A 19,802-nucleotide genomic window follows, 5' to 3' on the forward strand; every position below is an offset into this window, starting at 1 on the left:
TGAGTGCTGGGATTAAAGGCATATGCCACCACTGCCTGACTCATAAATTAATATTTTAAATGTAATTAATTTTCAGTTTTGTCTGCAAGACTGGTATTGTATGGAACTTCATAAATCCTATAGGCTAGTGGATTGCATCTTTATTTAGGAGAGTGAATTCTTTTGAGAATTAGAATATCAGGAAGGAGATTCCCTCCTATAGTTTTAAGTTGCTTATATTTAGCTGAAGCTCAGTTTTGCCTTCACTTTAGAGAGGCATGGAATGCCATATTAATATCACCTACCTCAGAAAGTGTTCCATAAGGTATTGGAGACTTACATGTCTGCAAACTGAAATGGTAATAAACCATGTCATGGTACAGATGCTCCTGCATTTATGAGAGGTACAGACTGAAATTTCCATATGATAAATTCATGAAGTGCACATGACACATCACAGCTTAATTTAAACTTCCTAATATAGACAGTCTTCCTTAACAAGCATTGAATATATTTTGTGTATGCTGTGGATTACAGAATTGATGGCCTACCCACAGGGCTGTGAGACTGTTGGGGAGTCCCACAGGCATCCTATTGAATGTATATTGTTTTATTATGCCTGGCCCACAGAGCTAGTTCCAGGACAGCCAGGGCTACCAGAGAAACCCCGTATCAAGAAACAAAAACAAGAAAACAAAACAAAAAAAAAACCTAAAAGATTTACAAAGTTTGTAAAATATCAGCCGAACTTATATAAATCAAAGACCCCCTGTATTTTTGAGTGGGGCAGGAAGAATCTTTTTAGAATTATATCTTGGTTTTAACAATTTGATGTTTAAAGTTACCCACTAATATCCTTTCACTGTACTATTTACACACTAGTGTCAAATTTTTTGAAGAGTAATGAGTATGTGGAATTAAATATATATATAGTTATTTCTTTGTTGCATTGAGAACAATGTATATTTTAGGTATCATGTTGACAATATCATTGCTTATATTTGGACTTCGTTTGGTTTTACAACATGTTTTCTAAGTTTTTCCTAAGGAAATCCAGAGAGCAGTGTTTGGAGAAGAAGAAAAAGCAACCCTCAAAAATCTGAGTTTTCTGTTGTGATCATTAGATACTTTAAAACACACTCAGGTACACACACACACCCCTCAGTGTTAGATAGACCCATGAGAAGCAGCTGTTGTGTGGATTCTTCTGCTTTGTGTTATGTCACTGGCCTTTGCCAAGTATGAGCTGTCTTGAGCCTCCTCCCACAACCTAAGAGCAGATAGAAAATGGTTTTGAAACAAACCTTGATATTTGAGAAAACTTCCTACTCAAAGACGGCATGACGAGCCGGGTGTTGGTGGCACACGCCTTTAATCCCAGCACTTGGGAGGCAGAGGCAAATGTATCTCAATGAGTTTGAGTCCATTCTGGTCTCCAGAGCTAGTGCCAGGATAGGCTCCAAAGCTACACATAGAAATCATGTCTTGGGGGAAAAAAAATGGGATGGACTGCTGCCTGACAAAGTTCCAGTATTTCAGCATTGCAGATCACGCTTTTCCAGCACCTTTTTACTTTCATTTTTAATGGTTCTAATTACTAATGTCTTTCCCTTTGGGGAAATTTTGTATGGACTTTGTTAAAGGATGAAAATGTGTACAATGGTAGCTTCACTAAACAAAAGAATTCTTTGGGGAAAAATCTCTGCCACTGTGGAACCAGGAATTCCAGTGTGTCCTCCTATTTATACCAAGAACAGCAATGTTGGAGATTTCCTACACACACCTGATCCCAAGGATGAAATGCCTACAGTTCAGATCCCGAGCCTGAGGCCATTAAGGGCAAGCATTTATTTAATAAACATAGAGAAATCAGAATGGTCCTGTATAATGGGAGAAGAGTAAGACATCAGGACCTTCCCTTTTAGGAATGTTATGAGGGAAAAAGGACCATATAGTGAGACTAAGAAATTGTAATATAGTGTCTGCTCCTCATAAATCCTTTTCTCAGGTCAGACATTTGGATAAGAGTCTCCATTTACTGGAGTGCTTGAGGAAAGTCCCTGCTTGATAAAGCAGTCATTCTTATCCCTAGCTAGAGGAATTTGTGGCCTTTCCATTAACTTGTGACTGTTGCCTATTGTCAAGGTCAATGCTAGATTCCTCAATCCCTGATCTCAGGCCACACCCCAGATCACTTGTCCTTTGTCTCCCGTTAAATCCTTTGTGCAACTGTACAGTATAAAAGGTATGATCTTTTCTCAATTAGATGTTGCTGGCAGTCAACCTGACTCACCCTCACACTGTGTCCATTTCCTCCTTCTCCACACTACCCCCATGCTGACTACACACATCCTTGTTGCCACCTGAACCCTGCCTGCCAAAGCAGGTCTCTGGCATTGAGCTATCATAAATAAATTTGTTCTTATGTTTATATCTTTTGGGGCCATGACTCTCCTTCTCTCACATTATGTATAGAAACCTGCAGGACCAGAAAAAGAGTAAGGACCATGAATTTTTAGTGAAACCAAAGCCCAGCTTTGAATTCTGATTTTTTTCTTTTAACCAGGTAAGATTTCAGGGATGCAAACATCTGTGTGCCTTTATAGCATTCTAACTGTAGGTAGGCTAATGATAGGACACTGAGGTCAAGAGTTTGTTCTGAAACAATTGCTAAACTAGAGGAACACACAACAAAATACCACTTTATTATATTGCAAATACAGCCCTTCCCACAGTATCCAAAAAGAACTGATTCCCAAGTTCTGGAAAGATAATTAAAAATCATATATGCTGAATTTACATAAAATTTGCATATAACCCACAGACCTTTTAGGTTAACTCTAGTTTACTTCCGATACATAAAACAATAGTAGGTAAATATTATAGTATAGTATTATTCTCTATTATTTAGAGAATAATGACTTAAAAAGCCTGTGAACTCAATGTCCACACAGCTGTGATACACTGTATCATGTTGTCTATGTCAGCAGCTCCACCTTCTCGTCCCAGGGGCATTTAATTTACCAACATGGAACTTGGGGTACAAATGGTCCACTCTGTCCTAAAGTAAGATACATTGTTTGAAGTTCACTCCTCTTATTCAGGAACAGTTGTCTCACATTTTCTATGTGACAGAAAACTAAGTGTTCACTAGATAGAGACAACTGTGGTCCTAAAAGAGAGACCAGCATGAAAGTAATGACAGTATCCTAGTATATTCTAGCATGTTCTTTAAGCTTTCTCTGCCCTCTTCTACATAGGCTCTGTTGTTGTCAGCAGCCTCCCACTTTCCTTCCTACTGTTTCTATAAGGCTCCCAGTCTAATATCCTTCATGTAATTAATCTTATCACGTTCCCACTCATGTTACACTTGCTTGCTTCATCCCCAATCCTAAGGGCAAGGCTTTCTGATTGGTTTCAAGGTCCAACATTTCCTGGCTAAGGAAGACTTTCTCTTTACCTTTCACCTGCTTGGCATGAACCATCTCTTCTCACCTTGGCTCCTGAAATTCTCCTTGAATACAGAATGTTGTAGCAGCATGATCTTTTACTTTCAAAGTCCCACACATTTTCAAAAAGTCATGGATCAGTGTGTTAACATACCACAATAGTCACAGACACATCGTTCAAGGACACTTAGTAATTAACAGCCTATTACTGATCTCCAGGAAGGAAAGCAAGTTGCCAGAAGTTATTACTATAGATAGTTATCATGAACTTTTCTACTTTTGATAGCAAGGCAATGGAAACAACTTAAATATTCATCAATAGATAAATGGAAATGTGGTTCACATAGAAAAATAAAATACTATTTAGCCGTAAAGAAAAATGAAATCAAGAAATCTACAGGAAAAAAATGGACTCAATATGTATAATATTAAGCAAGGTCACTCAAGCTCAGAAAAAGAATCGAATGTTCTTCCTCCTGTGAAGATCCTAAACTATAATGTTTATATGTGGACAGTTGAGTGTGTATAGCATAACTCGTATAAAGGTGATGAAGAAAGAGTTGTAGCAGTAAATGAGGCAGCAGAGAACACAGGCAAAAGGACACTTGGATTGTGAGAGAGGTTAAAAGCTCACTCTTTTTCTTTGTTTCAACTCTGTCATCGTCTTTTGTGCTGGGTAAGTTCACAAAAACATAGTTGGTAGTGAAAGAGTGGAACACCTAGTGAAGTTCTGTGCCTTCACAATGGTCCTTCTAACTGTGAAGAAGCTCAGGGAGAGGCACAGTGAGTTTGGACTAGGCACGTTTCTGTTAGAGCAGCTTTCTTCCTCAGGTTGTGTGATGGTTTTCTTTGTGAGTTCATTTCAATAAAGTGATTTAAGAGAGAGGCTTTAAGCTCCCAGCACAAGGCCATATCTTTATAGTTCCGAAGTTACTAGCATAATTATCATGGACCTTGTTTTGTAGGTAATTAGACTTTACACATGTGACCCACAGCAGAAAGTAGAGCCAAAATTTGATCTTATATATGACCTTTGTAATTCTTGTAGGTCAGCCAGGTTGTCTAACAAAGCTGCTTTGGGTAGCATAGTCACTGCTCAATGTATTACAGAATACAAGGTTTCTTGCTATTCTTTTAATACGCACCCAATATCTAATCATTTTTTAGGTTTATTATAAATCTAACATGATATGCTACTATCATACAAAGGCATGCATTTTGCCTTATGTAACTTATTTTTAGATATTTCTATAATAATCATAGTTTAACTGACTTCATTACATAACAAAACTTTTGCATTACCCAATATATTAATTACATAAAGGGTTTTCAATACATTTCACTTCAAAGCTCTCTTTTATATTTTTATTTAAGGACTGACATTTCCAAGATATATGTGTTTTAAATATATATATCTTAAATTAGACAACAAATTAGCTGAGATTTTCTATGATCAAACCCTGTGGCCTAGAGAAAGTAAAATATTCCAGTTTTGAAGTCAGAGCCTGCAGGCTGAATGTATGTAGGCACTTTGAACGAACCTGAGACAACAAGAGCCACTAAGACTAGTTGCAGGGGGGGGGTGTCCGAATCTTCCATCTCTCCTGGAATGTATACCCTCACATTAAGTTCATTCGTAGATGGAGAAAACAGCAATCAGACCAGTTTCCTTTCACACCTGTCTGAAGCATTTACTTTAATGGACATTTAGTTTTATCCCTCTAATTATCGATTAGCTCACGCCCCAGGATTAGTCAGCAGGTCCTAAAGGAGCCAGTGAAGTGAAAAGAAAACACTCCCCACCCACAGGCATTGTTTGCTTTTTAACATGCATTTTCTCTGGCTCATGTACCACACTTGTGATACCATGAAAGGCAGGGTAGGGCCGGCTGGCAGCCCCATTCTGTTTGTGAATGGAATCTTCAAAACGTTTAGCCTTTGACCTAAGGAATCAGTCCACCATATCCGGTTTCCTGTGACTGTGAACTTTACCAGGTTATGCTAGAGTAACTAAGCAATGCTAGTCACTCTTCATTAGATTCCTCACAAACTGTTTGAACAGAAATAATGATGAAAAGACAATTTTTAAAGAATTTTTTTTTTTAAAAAAAAAAAAGAGGAAACGGAGACAGGAATGCGGTTTTGAAGCAAGCCCTTGTTTATCACAAATAGTTTGTATCACTGACAATTGCCTTAGAGGACTCTTTTGTCCAACCAGGTTGGCACAGTGTCTTGACTTGCAGCTTGCCTGGGTATGAATCAGTTTCCTTGATTTTTCTATGGGAGGGCCAGTTGTCACTAAGCACAGAGAAGATCAGTGCTCCCTGGCAAGGCTGCTGGGCTGGACACCAGCTTTGCCTTCTGTGCCTGAGGAAGAAGGAAAACCTCACTGATTCCCCCAGCAAAGTCCTCAGCCTGCCTGACAAGGTTTCCACTGAACCCAGGCAGAGTTTATCTTCCTAATGGGATCAATCCCAGTGTCAGAACAAGATGTCACCTAGGAGCTAAATACTCAAGGTTTCAGAGTTAAAGCAGCAACAATATTACTTCTTAATAACTGTCATTTATAGATTCATAGTCTCAAGTGTCATTTTTATCTACACAGAGAAGGCAAAAGCAATGAATGAGCTCTTAGTTTGTGTATACCTATCTTACCACATTCGAGGCTTTTTTTTTCCTTCCCAGTCTTGTTGGAGATACTCAATGAGTGATGGTGGCATTTGAGGTAAAGCCATACTGTGTATATCTTAGCCCCAGGAAAAAAGCATTTATTCTTCCTTGACTTAATGTAGTAAACATATTTTCACTTCCGTCTGGGGTTAACTCAGAGACTTCTGGGTTTCCTGTGGCACAGCCATGAATGGTAATTATCTCTCTGCCTAAGTTTTGCTTTCTAGAAGTTCATGAAGATGCAACCATAGATAAGACAATGGTGCCAAACATCCTATCTTTAGCCCAAACCCATATTTCCCATTATGCCCTGCAGCCATGTCCATAAACGTATCACAGTGTACACTGGAGAAGAACCAACTCTTTCTTATGGAGATGCTGGAAAATTACATGAAGAAGAGCTACTACAGAGTCTCCTCTTTCATGATAAATAGAAATTAACTCAAATGGATGGATGACCTAAAGGAAAAACACAGAATGATGATATTACTGAAGGAAAAGGGGCAAAATGATTTCAAGATATTGGGTGACTGTTTGGAGTAGTTGCCAAAGCACAGCTGTTAAAACAAATATACAAATAAATTAATAAATTAATCTGTGTAGTGTTGAGTCATAGTTTTACAGAAGAAATGGATGAAACAGGCAGCTTGTAGGAGGAAAGCTTAGACTGCTCATCTGACAAATATTTTGTTGTCAGATGTTATAAGGGACTAATATCAATAAATATTTTCTAAATAATCTAATTTAAGTGGAAATTATGTCAGAAAGGATTGCTTCTGATAAGTTAATGGACATCAAGAACATGGAACTATGTCCACTTGGCAGCTATTGGACAAACTCTACACGAAATGTAATTGACTGAAATTCTCTTACTCTATTCCCAATGATTCTTAACAAAAATCAAAACATAAAAAATAGTGTTGGGACTATGGAAAAAAGAAACCCTTGCCTACTCTAGTGGGAATATGATTTTGCCATTATGCAGTACAGTATGAAAATCCCTGATCTTCATATTTGTTCCCATACCAATTATTTTCAATAAAAAAACTTGATAGTATATGGTTCAATCTTTAGCTTCACTTAGCAAATATAAAAGAACAGATGTAAGTTTATAAAAGATTTCTCTCTTCTAGCCTAAGAGGTATTTCTTCCTATGAGCCTGTCTATGTAATAAACCTAGACACTCTTTCAATTGAAAAGCAGTCAAGGAATAATAGATTGAAAAAAATCAGCACCTCACCTAAGGCATCCATTGATGGTGTTTGTCTTATGCCAAGGACAACAGAACATTGACCCAGCTACCAGAGCAACCATGATTTCGTGTCTCTCATTGCACTTCCACTGGGTTTTGAGCTCAGAACAGTGAGAAGCAAAGACTCCTGGTATAAATTGGACTTGTGCGTGTTGGAACTTACCTTGTCCCCTTCTTCCACATGGCAGATGACCTCCTCAGTTGCAGGGTTAATGACAGGAAATTTCTTGCCACTCACTGAGTCATGCCATTCATTGTTTATGAAGATCTGTGGAGATACAGAGAAAGCAGGTAAACACACTTAAATGTGCAGTAAGTTTGAGCCTTTTTAAACTAGAGATGAAGTACAATATGATGCCTCCATGCTGTACGTCTCTCCGTGTCTCACAATGCCCATCATTTGTTTCATTAACATGTAATATACATACAGTTAAACATTTGTACAACCGAGTTAAAGAAACAAACAAACAAACAAACAACAACAAAAAAACAGGTGGTTTTTCATTTTGACCTTTGGTCCCACAGTCCCTGAGCTCAATCCATGCATCCCCTCCACTTCATGCTTGCTCGAGTCACCAAGTCCTCCTCTGCTCCTCTGCTCCACTTTCCTTTATAAGTTTCTCAGCTAGAGCCCAAACCATTTTCATGTTTTACTTCTAACTAAGCAGCATCTCCTCATAACCTGTTTACTAGTTGCTCCACCTAAATGTAATTTCTTTTGTTCCAAATTAGTGTGTTCTACTATGTCAAAGTTAGACATCCACAACCTATGAGATGGTAAACCAGCCTGGACATTATAATCAGCCTTGAAAATTATCATGAAATTCACTCACCACCAACAATTCTTATTTCATCTGTAGGAATTGCACTATACCTCAGATTTTCTATAAATAAACCAAGAAATCAAATGTCTCCTAATATGTAGATAGACTCATAACCTCACCCTACCCAGTTTGAAAATTGGAATTTCACTTATAGAGGGAAAGTCCCATACTAAACTGACTCCATGTTGTTATGCTATTGTGAGACTTGCTAGTGCTCGCTTAAGTCCTCAGATCTGTGGGTTCTGAGTGATATCCCTGCCATAGATGACTTCTTTCTTTTGGTGAGCTATGGCAAAGTGTACACATCATTTTAATATTAGAATCATGTGCCTAAATGTACACTGTCCCTTCATACTAAAGGCAGTAGATGATTCAGAATAATACTGAAGCTTATCTGGTAGGCTTTAGATAGGTGAAGAGGTAAGCTTGAATAACCCTGTGAGTGCCCATGACCCAGCATTATACAGATTTAACCTTTAATACCAAAGAAAACTAGGAATCCAGTGTTTCTGTAGTTTAATTTATGTAACCATATCCTGAATGGATGCTTTAATTTTTTTATTGAGTTGTTGCCTTTGCCAACTTCATGAAAGTACAAAGTGCACTTTGATTAGTGTAACCGAATGCTTCTCTCATCTTTCAACACTTCCAATAGTCCTCCCAACCTCTCATTTGTTTACTTGTTTGAAATCTGAATTTAACAAGAATTATTTCAGTGCCCATGGATTTAAAACTATCCAAAAGGAGCACGATGGGCTCACCATTGGATATACAAGTGAAAATGATGACTGTCCCATCCCAGAATCCATCAGTTGTCAATATGTCAATAGTTCACCAGGAAGGCACAGGGACAAGTAAACCCCTCCCTGATCCATGACTGCTCATAGCCCCAGTCTCATGTTGTTCCATTGTAGACAGCCATAGGTGTGTTTGGATCATGACAACACTGTCTATGCCATGCAAAACTGATCACAGGTGTGATCAGAAAAATGTTTTGTCAAATAATGACCATGGAGGATACTGTGAAAAAATGAGAAATATATTAAGTGTAGCTTTGCTCCTGAAGGTTCATACTCTAGGAAGAGTAGATTTCTAATCAATATCAACCAGTAAACTGATGATTCTAAGAGCCAAAGTAGCAATTCTTTCAATAAATTTCATGGCAAGACTTATGGGAGAAAGGGATGTGGGATTAGGTGAAAGAAGACAAATGATGAGCAAAGCATGAACCAATCTTGAGATACTTACAACCCAGCAGAGACACCACTAGAATAAAGTTGAAATGAAGTCAACAATTAGTGGACTCTGATGACCTTGAATCACTAGATTCTAGACCAAAAAGAATGCTTTAAGAATTAATCAAAATAACCAAAACTGATATTAACTGGAGCAACCAGATCTACAGGATTCTCCCAGAGACCTTGTCAGCAAGCCAACAATGAGGTCACAAGGCTAGAAAGCAAATAGCTGTATCATCCACACAGAAGGACTCAATAATCTGCAAGTGATGAATCACATTTATTCTACACAAGACTTTTCAGTACTAAGACAGAACTCAACACAGTCTATATGATTACCGATGTATCCCTAAAGGCTCAGGCTTGCAACAACTTTTCCTTCCTCTTACTTATTAGTTAAAGTGAATTTATTGGTATTTTCTCCCTCTCCCCGACCTCCTCTTAGTTGTCTTAGACTTACATTTTTATTGGCTTCTAGCTACTTGTAAGAACAAATATATTTGAATAACCACCCTCCCTATAATTTTATTAATTAGATATATGGATAAATTTAGTTTAATGAATGTTTATTATAGTAATTATTAAACTCATCTGAGACTACTGAATGTTCTATCATGGAGAGAAGTATACTTTCCAAATTGTTGTTTGCTGTTGACAAGTTTGGGGGACAGGGATGATACTATAGAATAAAATATTTTGTGCATTTAATCATTAACTGTATTATAATTATGAATGCACTCATAGTGCTTTAGAGTATTGCATATGTACAAGAGAAATTAAGTCTAAGTTCACAGAAAACAATTTTGAACATGTCAGTTGCAATCCTGGAATTTCAAGGGTTTTTTATTTTATTATATTTTTAAACTGATGAAACAATCAATAATAATTTTTTAGGTAACTAAAACTTGACTTCTACCTTTTGTACTTTTCATAGATGAAATTAAAAATGATGTGCATACTACCTTCCTATTTACCGGATGCAGAATGGTTTCTCAACTCATAATTGTTAGGAAAAATGATGCCTATTCAGAGTCAAAGTTATTAAGTCTTCATGTTATCAGTGAAAAACAATTCTAACTAAGAAATCTTTACACTCTGGCATATCTTCAGATCATATAAACCTTTCTCCTTTTGCCAAATATGAAATTTCTTCTAAATATTTCTGATTTACATCAAAATGAATTTTATTAATGGACATAGTAAGTATATTCTCTTCTTCTCTTCATACCTGTTGATATGAGATTTGGTGGCCTATTGGCTCTCAACTCCCTGCAATAAAGTGCCCTGAATTCAAATGATTTCTACACATTGGCAACAGGGCAATTAGCTCAGGTCCTTGTAATGGAAGTCAATGTTTTCTTAGTTGCTGTGAATCTATAAAAATCAAATTTTCAATGTACAAAGAATTATAAGATTTTCTAAGGAAGAGAAACGCTACAGTCAATCCTCACTCTAGATCACCTGTGTATCTTGCCAAATATGAAAGGCAGGGACACAGCATGGAGAGTGATGAGGTGTGATATCAACGTGTAGGGAATGGTAAATATTATTATGTGTACATTTTTTTCATCGTTAGAAACCTGAAAACATACCAAGACTATGAGAAATGGTGAAAATAAGATGATGAAAAGCACGATACAATGAACAATATGAGAATGGAACATGTTAAGTGGACCTTTTTTTTAAAAAAAAAAAAAGAGGCTAGATTTCTCACAACTAGTTCTAACTTAAGCCAGAGGCAGCAAAGCAAAATCTTGTGATTCAAACTTGAGATGGGAAAATACCATATGGCAGGAAACTATCTACAGTCAAGTGGGTGGAAACAAAGTGAGAGTAACCAACACAAATGGGGAGAAATGCAGACTTCCTACTAGATAGTTCATAAACTCTAGACTTCATTTCATGTACCCCATCAAAAAGGAACTAAACTAGAGAATAGTTCTAGATGTATCAATAAGTTTGGTTTGAGCAGAAATACTCTTGAGATTAAGATTATGCAATTGTTTGACTATAGCTGAAATTCTCTTTTTATTACTTGCATAATAATTTCCTCCCTCAACCCCAAACATCAACCTGCTTTAGACAATAATAAGGAAAAAAAAGTCAGTAGGGAAAACAATACATAAATTGAGACACTGGTCAGAAAAGGTAATTTGATAAATACCTCTAATCTGACTTTTATGCTTTGCAACCAGGAGCTAAAATCCATTGTCTCAACCCTTTCTCGGGAGTGGGAATCTAATACAAATCTTCAGTGGAACATGGTAAGCAGAACATGCACAGGTATAGAGAAAGCTCCCCATTGAGATTTAATTGCATACATAACTGGTGTCCTCCCAAGTGTGAAAATGCTGTAACCAGCACATCAAACTGTATAATGCTTACTGAGTAGGCCAGATTTATATAGAAAATACACGGAAGTATCAAAATTGACTGAGTGGTGTTGCATGTTATTAACTAGAGAAGCAAGTGAATACCCAGCAAACATGTTTTTGATTCTTAAATTCTTAGGTCCATTCCTTTTCCCTCAGATGTCCATGTGTTTGCAGTGAAGAGGTTTTAGTCTGGAAACAGCTGTGTTAACATCCTGTCCTTGTATTTGGGACTTTAAGGAATACCCCATTATTCTAGTACTTTCATTTGCATGCTTTCCTAACAAGTCCTAAATAAACGTAACACAGTGGGAAAATAGTTGACTTAAAACACTTCCTATACACACACACAAAAAAAAAAACACAGCAAAGTTAATAGGACAAATAAAGTAAAGAATGAATAGGGAAACATCTCAACTATCAAAATCCATTCTCAGCTGGGATCATGCAAACTAAACTCTTCATAGTGATTAAACTATAATGATATAAACAGAGTCAATAATTCCAATCTTTTTGAAACATTAGGTGTACAGAATTTCTTCCAAACACCAGAAAGTGAGTGAGAGAGGGAGATAGACCATTGTGAGTGAGGGGTTGGAGCTTGTGGACTCACCAGAGTTTGCATCTACCAATTTGCAAAAAATAAATAAATAGGAAGAAAGAAAGAAAGAAAGAAAGAAAGAGAGAGAGAGAGAGAGAGAGAGAGAGAGAGAGAGAGAGAGAGAGAGAGAAAGACAGACAGACAGACAGAATAACCTAAATTGAAAGTCACTTACTTTCTTTTAAAAGTTTGTGAAATCAGGCTTAGTGCATTGTTAGCTGCTCGTCAGCCATTACCAAGGTTCACTCCTCTCTGCAAACTTTGTGCGAAGAGCACATGTAACACCACACTTGATGTGCTTAGGAAAGTGCAAAAGGCTTCAGTGTTTCAAAGCCACCCAAATTCATGCAAAAGGAGATAAATGCACAAAGGGCTTGGGCCCTTGTCATCTCTTTTAATCCTCTTGGTTTCCACTGTCTATGTCAGAAGTCAACATGGCTCTGAACAGTTCATCTCTTTATGCTTTGAATCATACCACATAGCTAATTTTCAGTGGCTTATCGTGTGTGTGTGTGTGTGTGTGTGTGTGTGTGTGTGTGTGTGTGTGTGTGTGTGTGATTTATTTCTTAATCTGGGAACCCGAAACAAAAGTGGACATAAAACTATGTGGTAGGAAAAATGCAGAGTTTCTCAGGACAGCCACAGCCTGAACATTTTCTAACTCTCCCTCTTGTTTCTCTAAATATTTATCAGCTAACAATCACATGTGTTCTCCAATCGGCTTCAACAATAACAAACTTCCCTGGAGACATAGATAAGCACAGTTTCTATGTCAAAATAAGCAAATAATGCAACTCCATTTAGGGGTTTTGGCAACAGCTTTCATTCGTTGCTCAGACTTAGTCCTCCAACTCCAACACTGTGTTATGAAACATATGGTCATGTTATCCTGTTTTAGTGTGCTATTTCTCCTTTGGAAAGAAAGGGAGATGGAAGAAAGGAAGGAAGGAGGGAGGGAGGAAAGGAGGGAAAAAGCTATTTTCATATGCTGGACTCCTTCCAGTAAGTTCCTCTGTTTGTCTGCCTTTCCCTAAGTGCTCAAGTACACAGGCTTAAGAGACCTGCTGCTCACTCTGCTTCACTGCACTCTGGCACAAAACCTTTCATACAGAGTAAAATTCTTTTCCCTTGAACACATTTCAAGATAGAAAACTTAGGAGAAGTTGTCTAGTATGGTTTACGATTCACCGCTGAATCAGCCCACTAACTTTGCAAGCATTTTATTTTTATGCTTGCAGAAAGCTTTTACAGAAGCCAAAATCGACATAGGCTTTAATCAGGCCTCCAGGGAGAGCCCTGCTTGCAAGTGTCTTACCTTGGTATATTGAATCTCCAAGTTATCCAGCGGGGCAGGGACTTCCGGTTGAGAAGGGGATGACATTGCTGTTTTAAGCTCCTGGAACACAGATGACAGGCTCAGCAATTTGGTTCTGGAAGAGCCCTTGCTCCTTTTTATCTGCATGCACTAAGGGTCATTTGCATATTGGAATATGATTGGATGGGCATACTCAAGGCAGGGCAGAAAGGATACTACTGTCTTCTAAGACCTTGGGCTGGGAGCCTTTGCCTTTAAATGTAAATCCTTAAGGAAACTGCTCCTCAGCTCTGAAGTTCCATCTGGATACTGCTCACTATTTACAGAAGAATTAGTTTACAAAGCCAAACCTGTGGCTGAGGGTGTGTGTGTACAGCTGAAGCCAGTTATTTGTTTATTTTTTTCTTGCCTGTTCATGCTTTGTTATACTATGTAACCCTTCCTTCTCTAATAGACTGGGAATCCAGGATTTTACAAGGAGGAAGAGTCTAAAACATCCTCTGTTCTCACCAGGATCTGGGGAGCAGAGGACCATGAATCTTCAGGACATGGCTACGAACAAATCCATTCTATTTGTTCGTAGATCAGGGTGCTGTTAGGGAGAAACACTCCCTTTTCTAGACTCTTGTCTTCCACAGTTTAAAAAACACAGCCATCTCATGTGATCTCAGAATCCTCAAATTGGCTATGTCTTTTGGTTGGGAACAGAAAACTGTGGTTCCTGTCACTCACAGACCCTCAGAACATCATGTCCATGTCATCTATGAAAATTCATTTCAAGAGGAAGAATGTCTGATTTGGGAAACTTCTATGCTTATAAATCATCACTCTAAACTGTGGCCGGAAAAGAAAGTAAGTATCTCTCCCTAAGAGTTTAAACTCTGAATGTTTCGAGCCTGGAACTTTGTAAGGGACAATTTTGACCTTGGGAGTTTTAGTTTGGAACACAATGCTTCTCTGTGTTGATGCTGCAGCACACGATATGGAAGGAAGAAGGTAACATTCCTTGGATGCCCCAGTTACTAAGAATTAGCAATAACTTCTTTGTAGTAAAGTTGCCATCTCCCCTGCCCTGCATGGGGATTGCACGAGCGGCAGGAACAGGAGTTTGGGAACCTGTTTCTCTTTCCACCCTGACCCCAGCTTCTCATTTTGTAAACACAGAAAGGAACACAGCTTGTAATCATAGACCTCACAGTATAAGGCTGAAATCTCACTCAAGGCAAAGCTTCCTCAGTTATTCCTGTTATACTTCTTTCCAGCTCTGCCTTGATATCCGTAAGATGATCCCCACATAAGATCAAGGTGACAGTGGGATCTCCGCAGAGGTAGTTACATACACTGAAATTATCTCTAAACTTTTATTCATCCTAGCAGGGATAGGCAAAATTTTTCTCATGGAACAGAGAGGACATACTTTCATCTTCCTGGGACATAATAGTCTGTTTCAATGTGTTCTATGCTTATTAAAAAGACCAACAGACAATAGGCAAATAAATGCACTTTAAAAAAATGGAATTGTGTATGTAAAAATAGGAGGCAAGCCAGATGCACAAGACTGAGCATTTCCCTAGAGTCAGTAGTCTTTGGATAGCCTGCTCATCTTGTTTGAATCTGGATCGGAACTTCTGTGTTCTTTAAATATTATTCATATATCATCTGTCTCTCCCCTGTCTCATTTCTTCCTCTCCTTCCTTCCTCTCTCCTCTCTCTCTTCTCTCCTCCCTCTCCTCTCTTGTCTCCCTCCACCTCTCTCCATTCTCTCCCTCTGTCTTCTCTCCCCTTTCCTCTCTCTTCTCTATACTACCCTCTCTTCTCTCTCTCTCCCTCTGTCTTCACTCCTCCTTCTCCTCTCTCTCCCTCTCCCCTCTCTCCTCTCTCTTCTTTTTCCCTTCTCTCCCCCTCTCTCTTCCTCCCCTTTCTCCTCTTTCCCTCTCCCTTTCTCTCCTCTCTCTACCCTCTCTCTTCTCTCTCTCCTCTCTCCCTCTCTCACCACCCTCTCTTTCTCTTCCTCTCTCACTCTCCTTCTCTCCCTCCCTCCTTCCTTCCCCCTTTCTCCTTATTTTTTTTTGAAAAACTGAACTGTTTTCTCTTTCATTAATGTTTCTGGATTTAAATGCACAATTGCTCATTAGCTGTTATATAACGCACAGAATGCTGCTGAGGCCATTGCCCAAACAACTGTGTTTTGCAGAGTCACAGTTGTTTGTAGCTTCAAAACTGGTTCACTTGGTGTCTAGAAGGGAAAAAGCACAGGCTGCACAACATACTTGACATACCATTCACTTTACTCTCTGAATGGGCAACATCATTCATTGTATTTTCTTGGATAATTACATAATAACATGCTCTTCAAATCCACCATTGTGTGTGTAACTAAAGGACACTTTGGAGACAGTTACCATACCTGCCCATTTAGCTTCCCAAGTATTTATTAAACAGCTTATATGCACCAGCCATTCTTCAGTCTTCAAAAAACATCAGCTGAGCTTGTCTTTTTTCTCCTGGAAACCACAAGTCTGATAGATGTATTTTGGAAGTTTAATATTTAGAAAAGCTTATTCCTCAGAATAGATAAGCAAGTAAAAGAACTTTTTCTCCCCCCTCTTTCCCTTACAGGACAAAAACTAGCTTTGTTATGATGATGAGCACCAAGTAGGCCTACTTCTTGACTGGAGTCACAGTTGGGTATTTTCAACATATCCCAGAGCTAGCAATTTAACATGGGTTCCTCAATAGAGAATATTTCCTTCTCTATGACAAGCTAAATTGCTCTATTGTATCCACGTACACAAAGCCAGGGAGAGTAAAAAAGAAATTGAGATAGTAACGTGATTGCCTCCTGCTCTTTGCATGGCTTTTTTTTTTGGGGGGGGGGGCAGGGGATTGGTTTTAGATTCACATTTAAACTAAAATTATGTGCAAGTGTGGGAGGGAGGGAGGTATGTGTACATGAACACAGGAACCTGTTGGAGATCAGAAAAGAGTGAGAGATCTCTCAGTGCTGGAGATTCAGGTGGTTGTGAGTTGCCTGACATGGGAGCTAGGAGTAGAGATCATGTGCTTTGTAAGAGGAGTGTGCATTGGTAGCAAATGAGCCATCTCTCAAGCAGATGAAGTCTGTTCTTTCCCCAAGAAATGTATAAACTGCAACATCTTCTGTCACCAAAACCAATCTCAATAGACTATACATTTGTTCTTGGCTCCATTCAAGAAAGAACCTTCTACTAATATGAATAATTCACATTAAAATAGATTAAATAACAAAAGTGAACTGCATGGTGAGGTGAAAATTTCCACAATAGATTGAAAGTTTGTTCCCCTCAAAATGCACACACTGGAATCTTAACCCAGTGACAAAGTGTGAGGAATTGGTGACTTGGGGATAAGTGGTCCATGAAGGGGAAGCCATTTGTGGTGATAGGAATGATCCCAGAGCCTCATGCATTCTGAGTGAGGACTCTATCAATAAAATACAACCCCTGCTTCTCCTGCTGACTTCTTTAATGTGAAAATCTAAAGAGAATTCAGGAGTCTGCTACCCAGAAAGAAGTTAGTGCTCATACTGCTTGACAGTGCCAAACTTTGATAGAGGACTTCTGGCCTCCAGACCTTGGAGAAATATTTTTGTTTGTTTGTTTACAAGGAAATTATGTTTCAGAATTTTGTTGTAGTACCTAAAAAAGTGTAGGATGACTTTTTTTCCCTTCTCACATTGTCTAATTTCAAGATCCAGGATGGTTCATGTGAGTTCAGAGTCTTGCTCAGATAGTTTGTGAGGCTCATGTCTCACTCCTAGAACCACTGCTTTCTTCCCATAGTAGGTATGCCTTCACATTTTGGTGAATATAATTTTGTCTGATACAATATCATTTTGGTTCATATTGAGTGTTTAGGTTTAAGTAATTATAAGAAGTAGTCCTTGCTTGTGCATAATTGATAAGCTGATGCTAACAAGCCTGTATTAAATTAAATGTACTTGAGGGATAAATTCTGTTCACTTACTATTCTCCATTTAGCCATATCCCATCACCTCTGATTTCGTTGGTTCCTCATGTATCGTAACATTGCTTTTCTGCTTATTTCATACAACTAAGATATGGCCTGTATCTCCAGCGTCTGATGCAATTGGGACACTTACTGCATAGTAAGTTCTCTAAAATTAACTGTGGATTAAAGATTATATAAGATAATTGTGTGATCTTAAAAACATTTTTGCTAAACCTTATGGGCCATGCTAGCCAAGATCCAGAAGATGATATTGGCCCATGAAGTTGAGCTTCCCAACAGCACTCAGTATTTTGTCTACACTTTCCACCATTGTTCCTAACAGTAGAGAGAGAAAATAAAAACACTGGAAACACTTGTTAGGTCTTTTGTAGCTTTCCTGTTCCATGTGTCCCACATTTGTGTTATGGATAGATTACCCTTCAATGTTGGGAGCCAAATCTCAGGGCTTGGCATGAGATCCTAGGCCAAGCTTGGCAGGCCACATAGATTTAACCTTTACATAGCAGCTCCTTAGAACCTCAGCTCAAGAAAAGAAATAACTTGACCCAGTCCTCCACCCACAGGCTCAGTCACCTAGGCAACCCTTCCTGGACCTCTTACTCATGAACTCTTTACCCTGCTAAACATCCTCTTTGTGGCTTCCTAATATCCTGCCTACACTAACACCTGGCTCACAAACAACCCAATCTACCCGTCTCCACATCTTGCTCTGCCACCTATATAAGCTAGCCTGAGAAAAAAGTAAAGTTTGCCACTTGATCAGAATCTTGTCTTGTGGTCGTTCTTTCTGTGTCTGTTGTCCCCATTCCCTATCCCTGAGTCTCTTGCCCCAGGTTGATGTCCTGCAGGTCGGAACAACTAGCGCCCAACGTGCAGCTGGATTGAGTTGGGGATCTGGGAACTTCAGTGCCCATTAGAAGGACGGGCACGTCCATGCAGTGAGGTGTCCACAACAAGGTCGATTGTGAGCCTCGGTTGGAGGAATACCCAGCAGCCTGCCCAGCGCTTGGGACTTTCAGTTCATGAGCACCACCTACGTGGAAAAGGTGAGTAATGGGACAAGCATTTTGCAAGGAAGATCTATTTTTTTTCTGGGATCACAGAATCCCTCAAGGCTCAAGGAACTCAGGTTAAAAACAAACAAAAGGGTTCTTCCTCTTTGTGGGGGTCTTTGTCCATGGTTCCCCCAGGAAGGAACCATTGATGGGGAGAGATGGGCTATAGTTGGCAACTGCCTCCAAGAGTTGATCGTCTTGACAACATGGCAGACCAGATGGGTTCATGAGACATGAAGTGCAGCAGTACAGTGTGGGATGGGGCCAGGTTAGGGAAGGGTCACTAGTGAGAAGCCCATGTCAGGTTGGTTTAAAAAGTAAAAGAAAGAAAGCTTCACACAATCGTCTTAATGCTATTACATTTGAAACTTCCAGTGCTTCTTTGTTTCTGTACCTGGCTTGTGGATCCATGGCGAGTTTGTCCACTGTTACAGGGCCAATGGTGGGGAAGAGTTCAAACTTGTCCTTGTTGATTCCTGGGGAATGCTGGGAAGTTGCAAGTGAGGTCATGGAATTAGAGAGGTTAAGGTTGACAGTGATACTGAGCTGGCTCTGAATGCAGGAGGCTAAGGAAATGTGAATGTCAGGAGGGATTCCTAGTATAAGACTTTTGGGCCTGAAAAAAAAAATCCCTGTCCAAATCACCACTCATGGCGTATCCACTTTTGCCTTTTACATGAGCCAGAAATGTTTTCAGTAGTTTCTTTTCTTCCAAAACGAATGGTGATGTAAATCTAATATAATGCTTAGGAATAGAGTATACATGGATGCTGTAAGTGAGACCTGGCAAAGAATTGAGCTGTGTAGCTAACACCTCTAGATCTGTAGTTATGCACAGAGGCCTTTCTGAAAGCTGTCTGAAGGTTTTCCTGTCTTCTCATTCTTATCACTTAACCATTCATTGAACAAGTGCTTCTTTGTTTTGGGGTACTTTGTGGGACATTTATTAAGTGCTGGAATTTCCACTTCAGTAATTATTTCTGCTGCTGCAGTTTCGGGTTTCTGGCTCTACAGCAAGTACAGTGTTTTCAATATC

General features: G+C 38.9%; 1 protein-coding gene across 1 annotated transcript in view; it reads right to left on the reverse strand.

Moving 5' to 3' along the window:
• Positions 1-13,862, reverse strand: part of LOC100768367 (retinal dehydrogenase 1) — a 40,358-nt gene extending 26,496 nt beyond the window's left edge. The window contains exons 1-2 of the mRNA XM_027406545.1: positions 13,701-13,862; positions 7,514-7,618 (exon numbers count right to left, since the gene is read on the reverse strand). Coding sequence (XP_027262346.1) covers positions 7,514-7,618; positions 13,701-13,847 — 252 coding nt within the window. The 5' untranslated portion in view covers positions 13,848-13,862. The remainder of the gene's footprint in view (positions 1-7,513; positions 7,619-13,700) is intronic.
• Positions 13,863-19,802: the final 5,940 nt, after the last annotated feature.

The sequence above is a fragment of the Cricetulus griseus genome, chromosome 3 (genome assembly GCF_003668045.3).
Source record: "Cricetulus griseus strain 17A/GY chromosome 3, alternate assembly CriGri-PICRH-1.0, whole genome shotgun sequence".
NCBI lineage: Eukaryota > Metazoa > Chordata > Mammalia > Rodentia > Cricetidae > Cricetulus > Cricetulus griseus.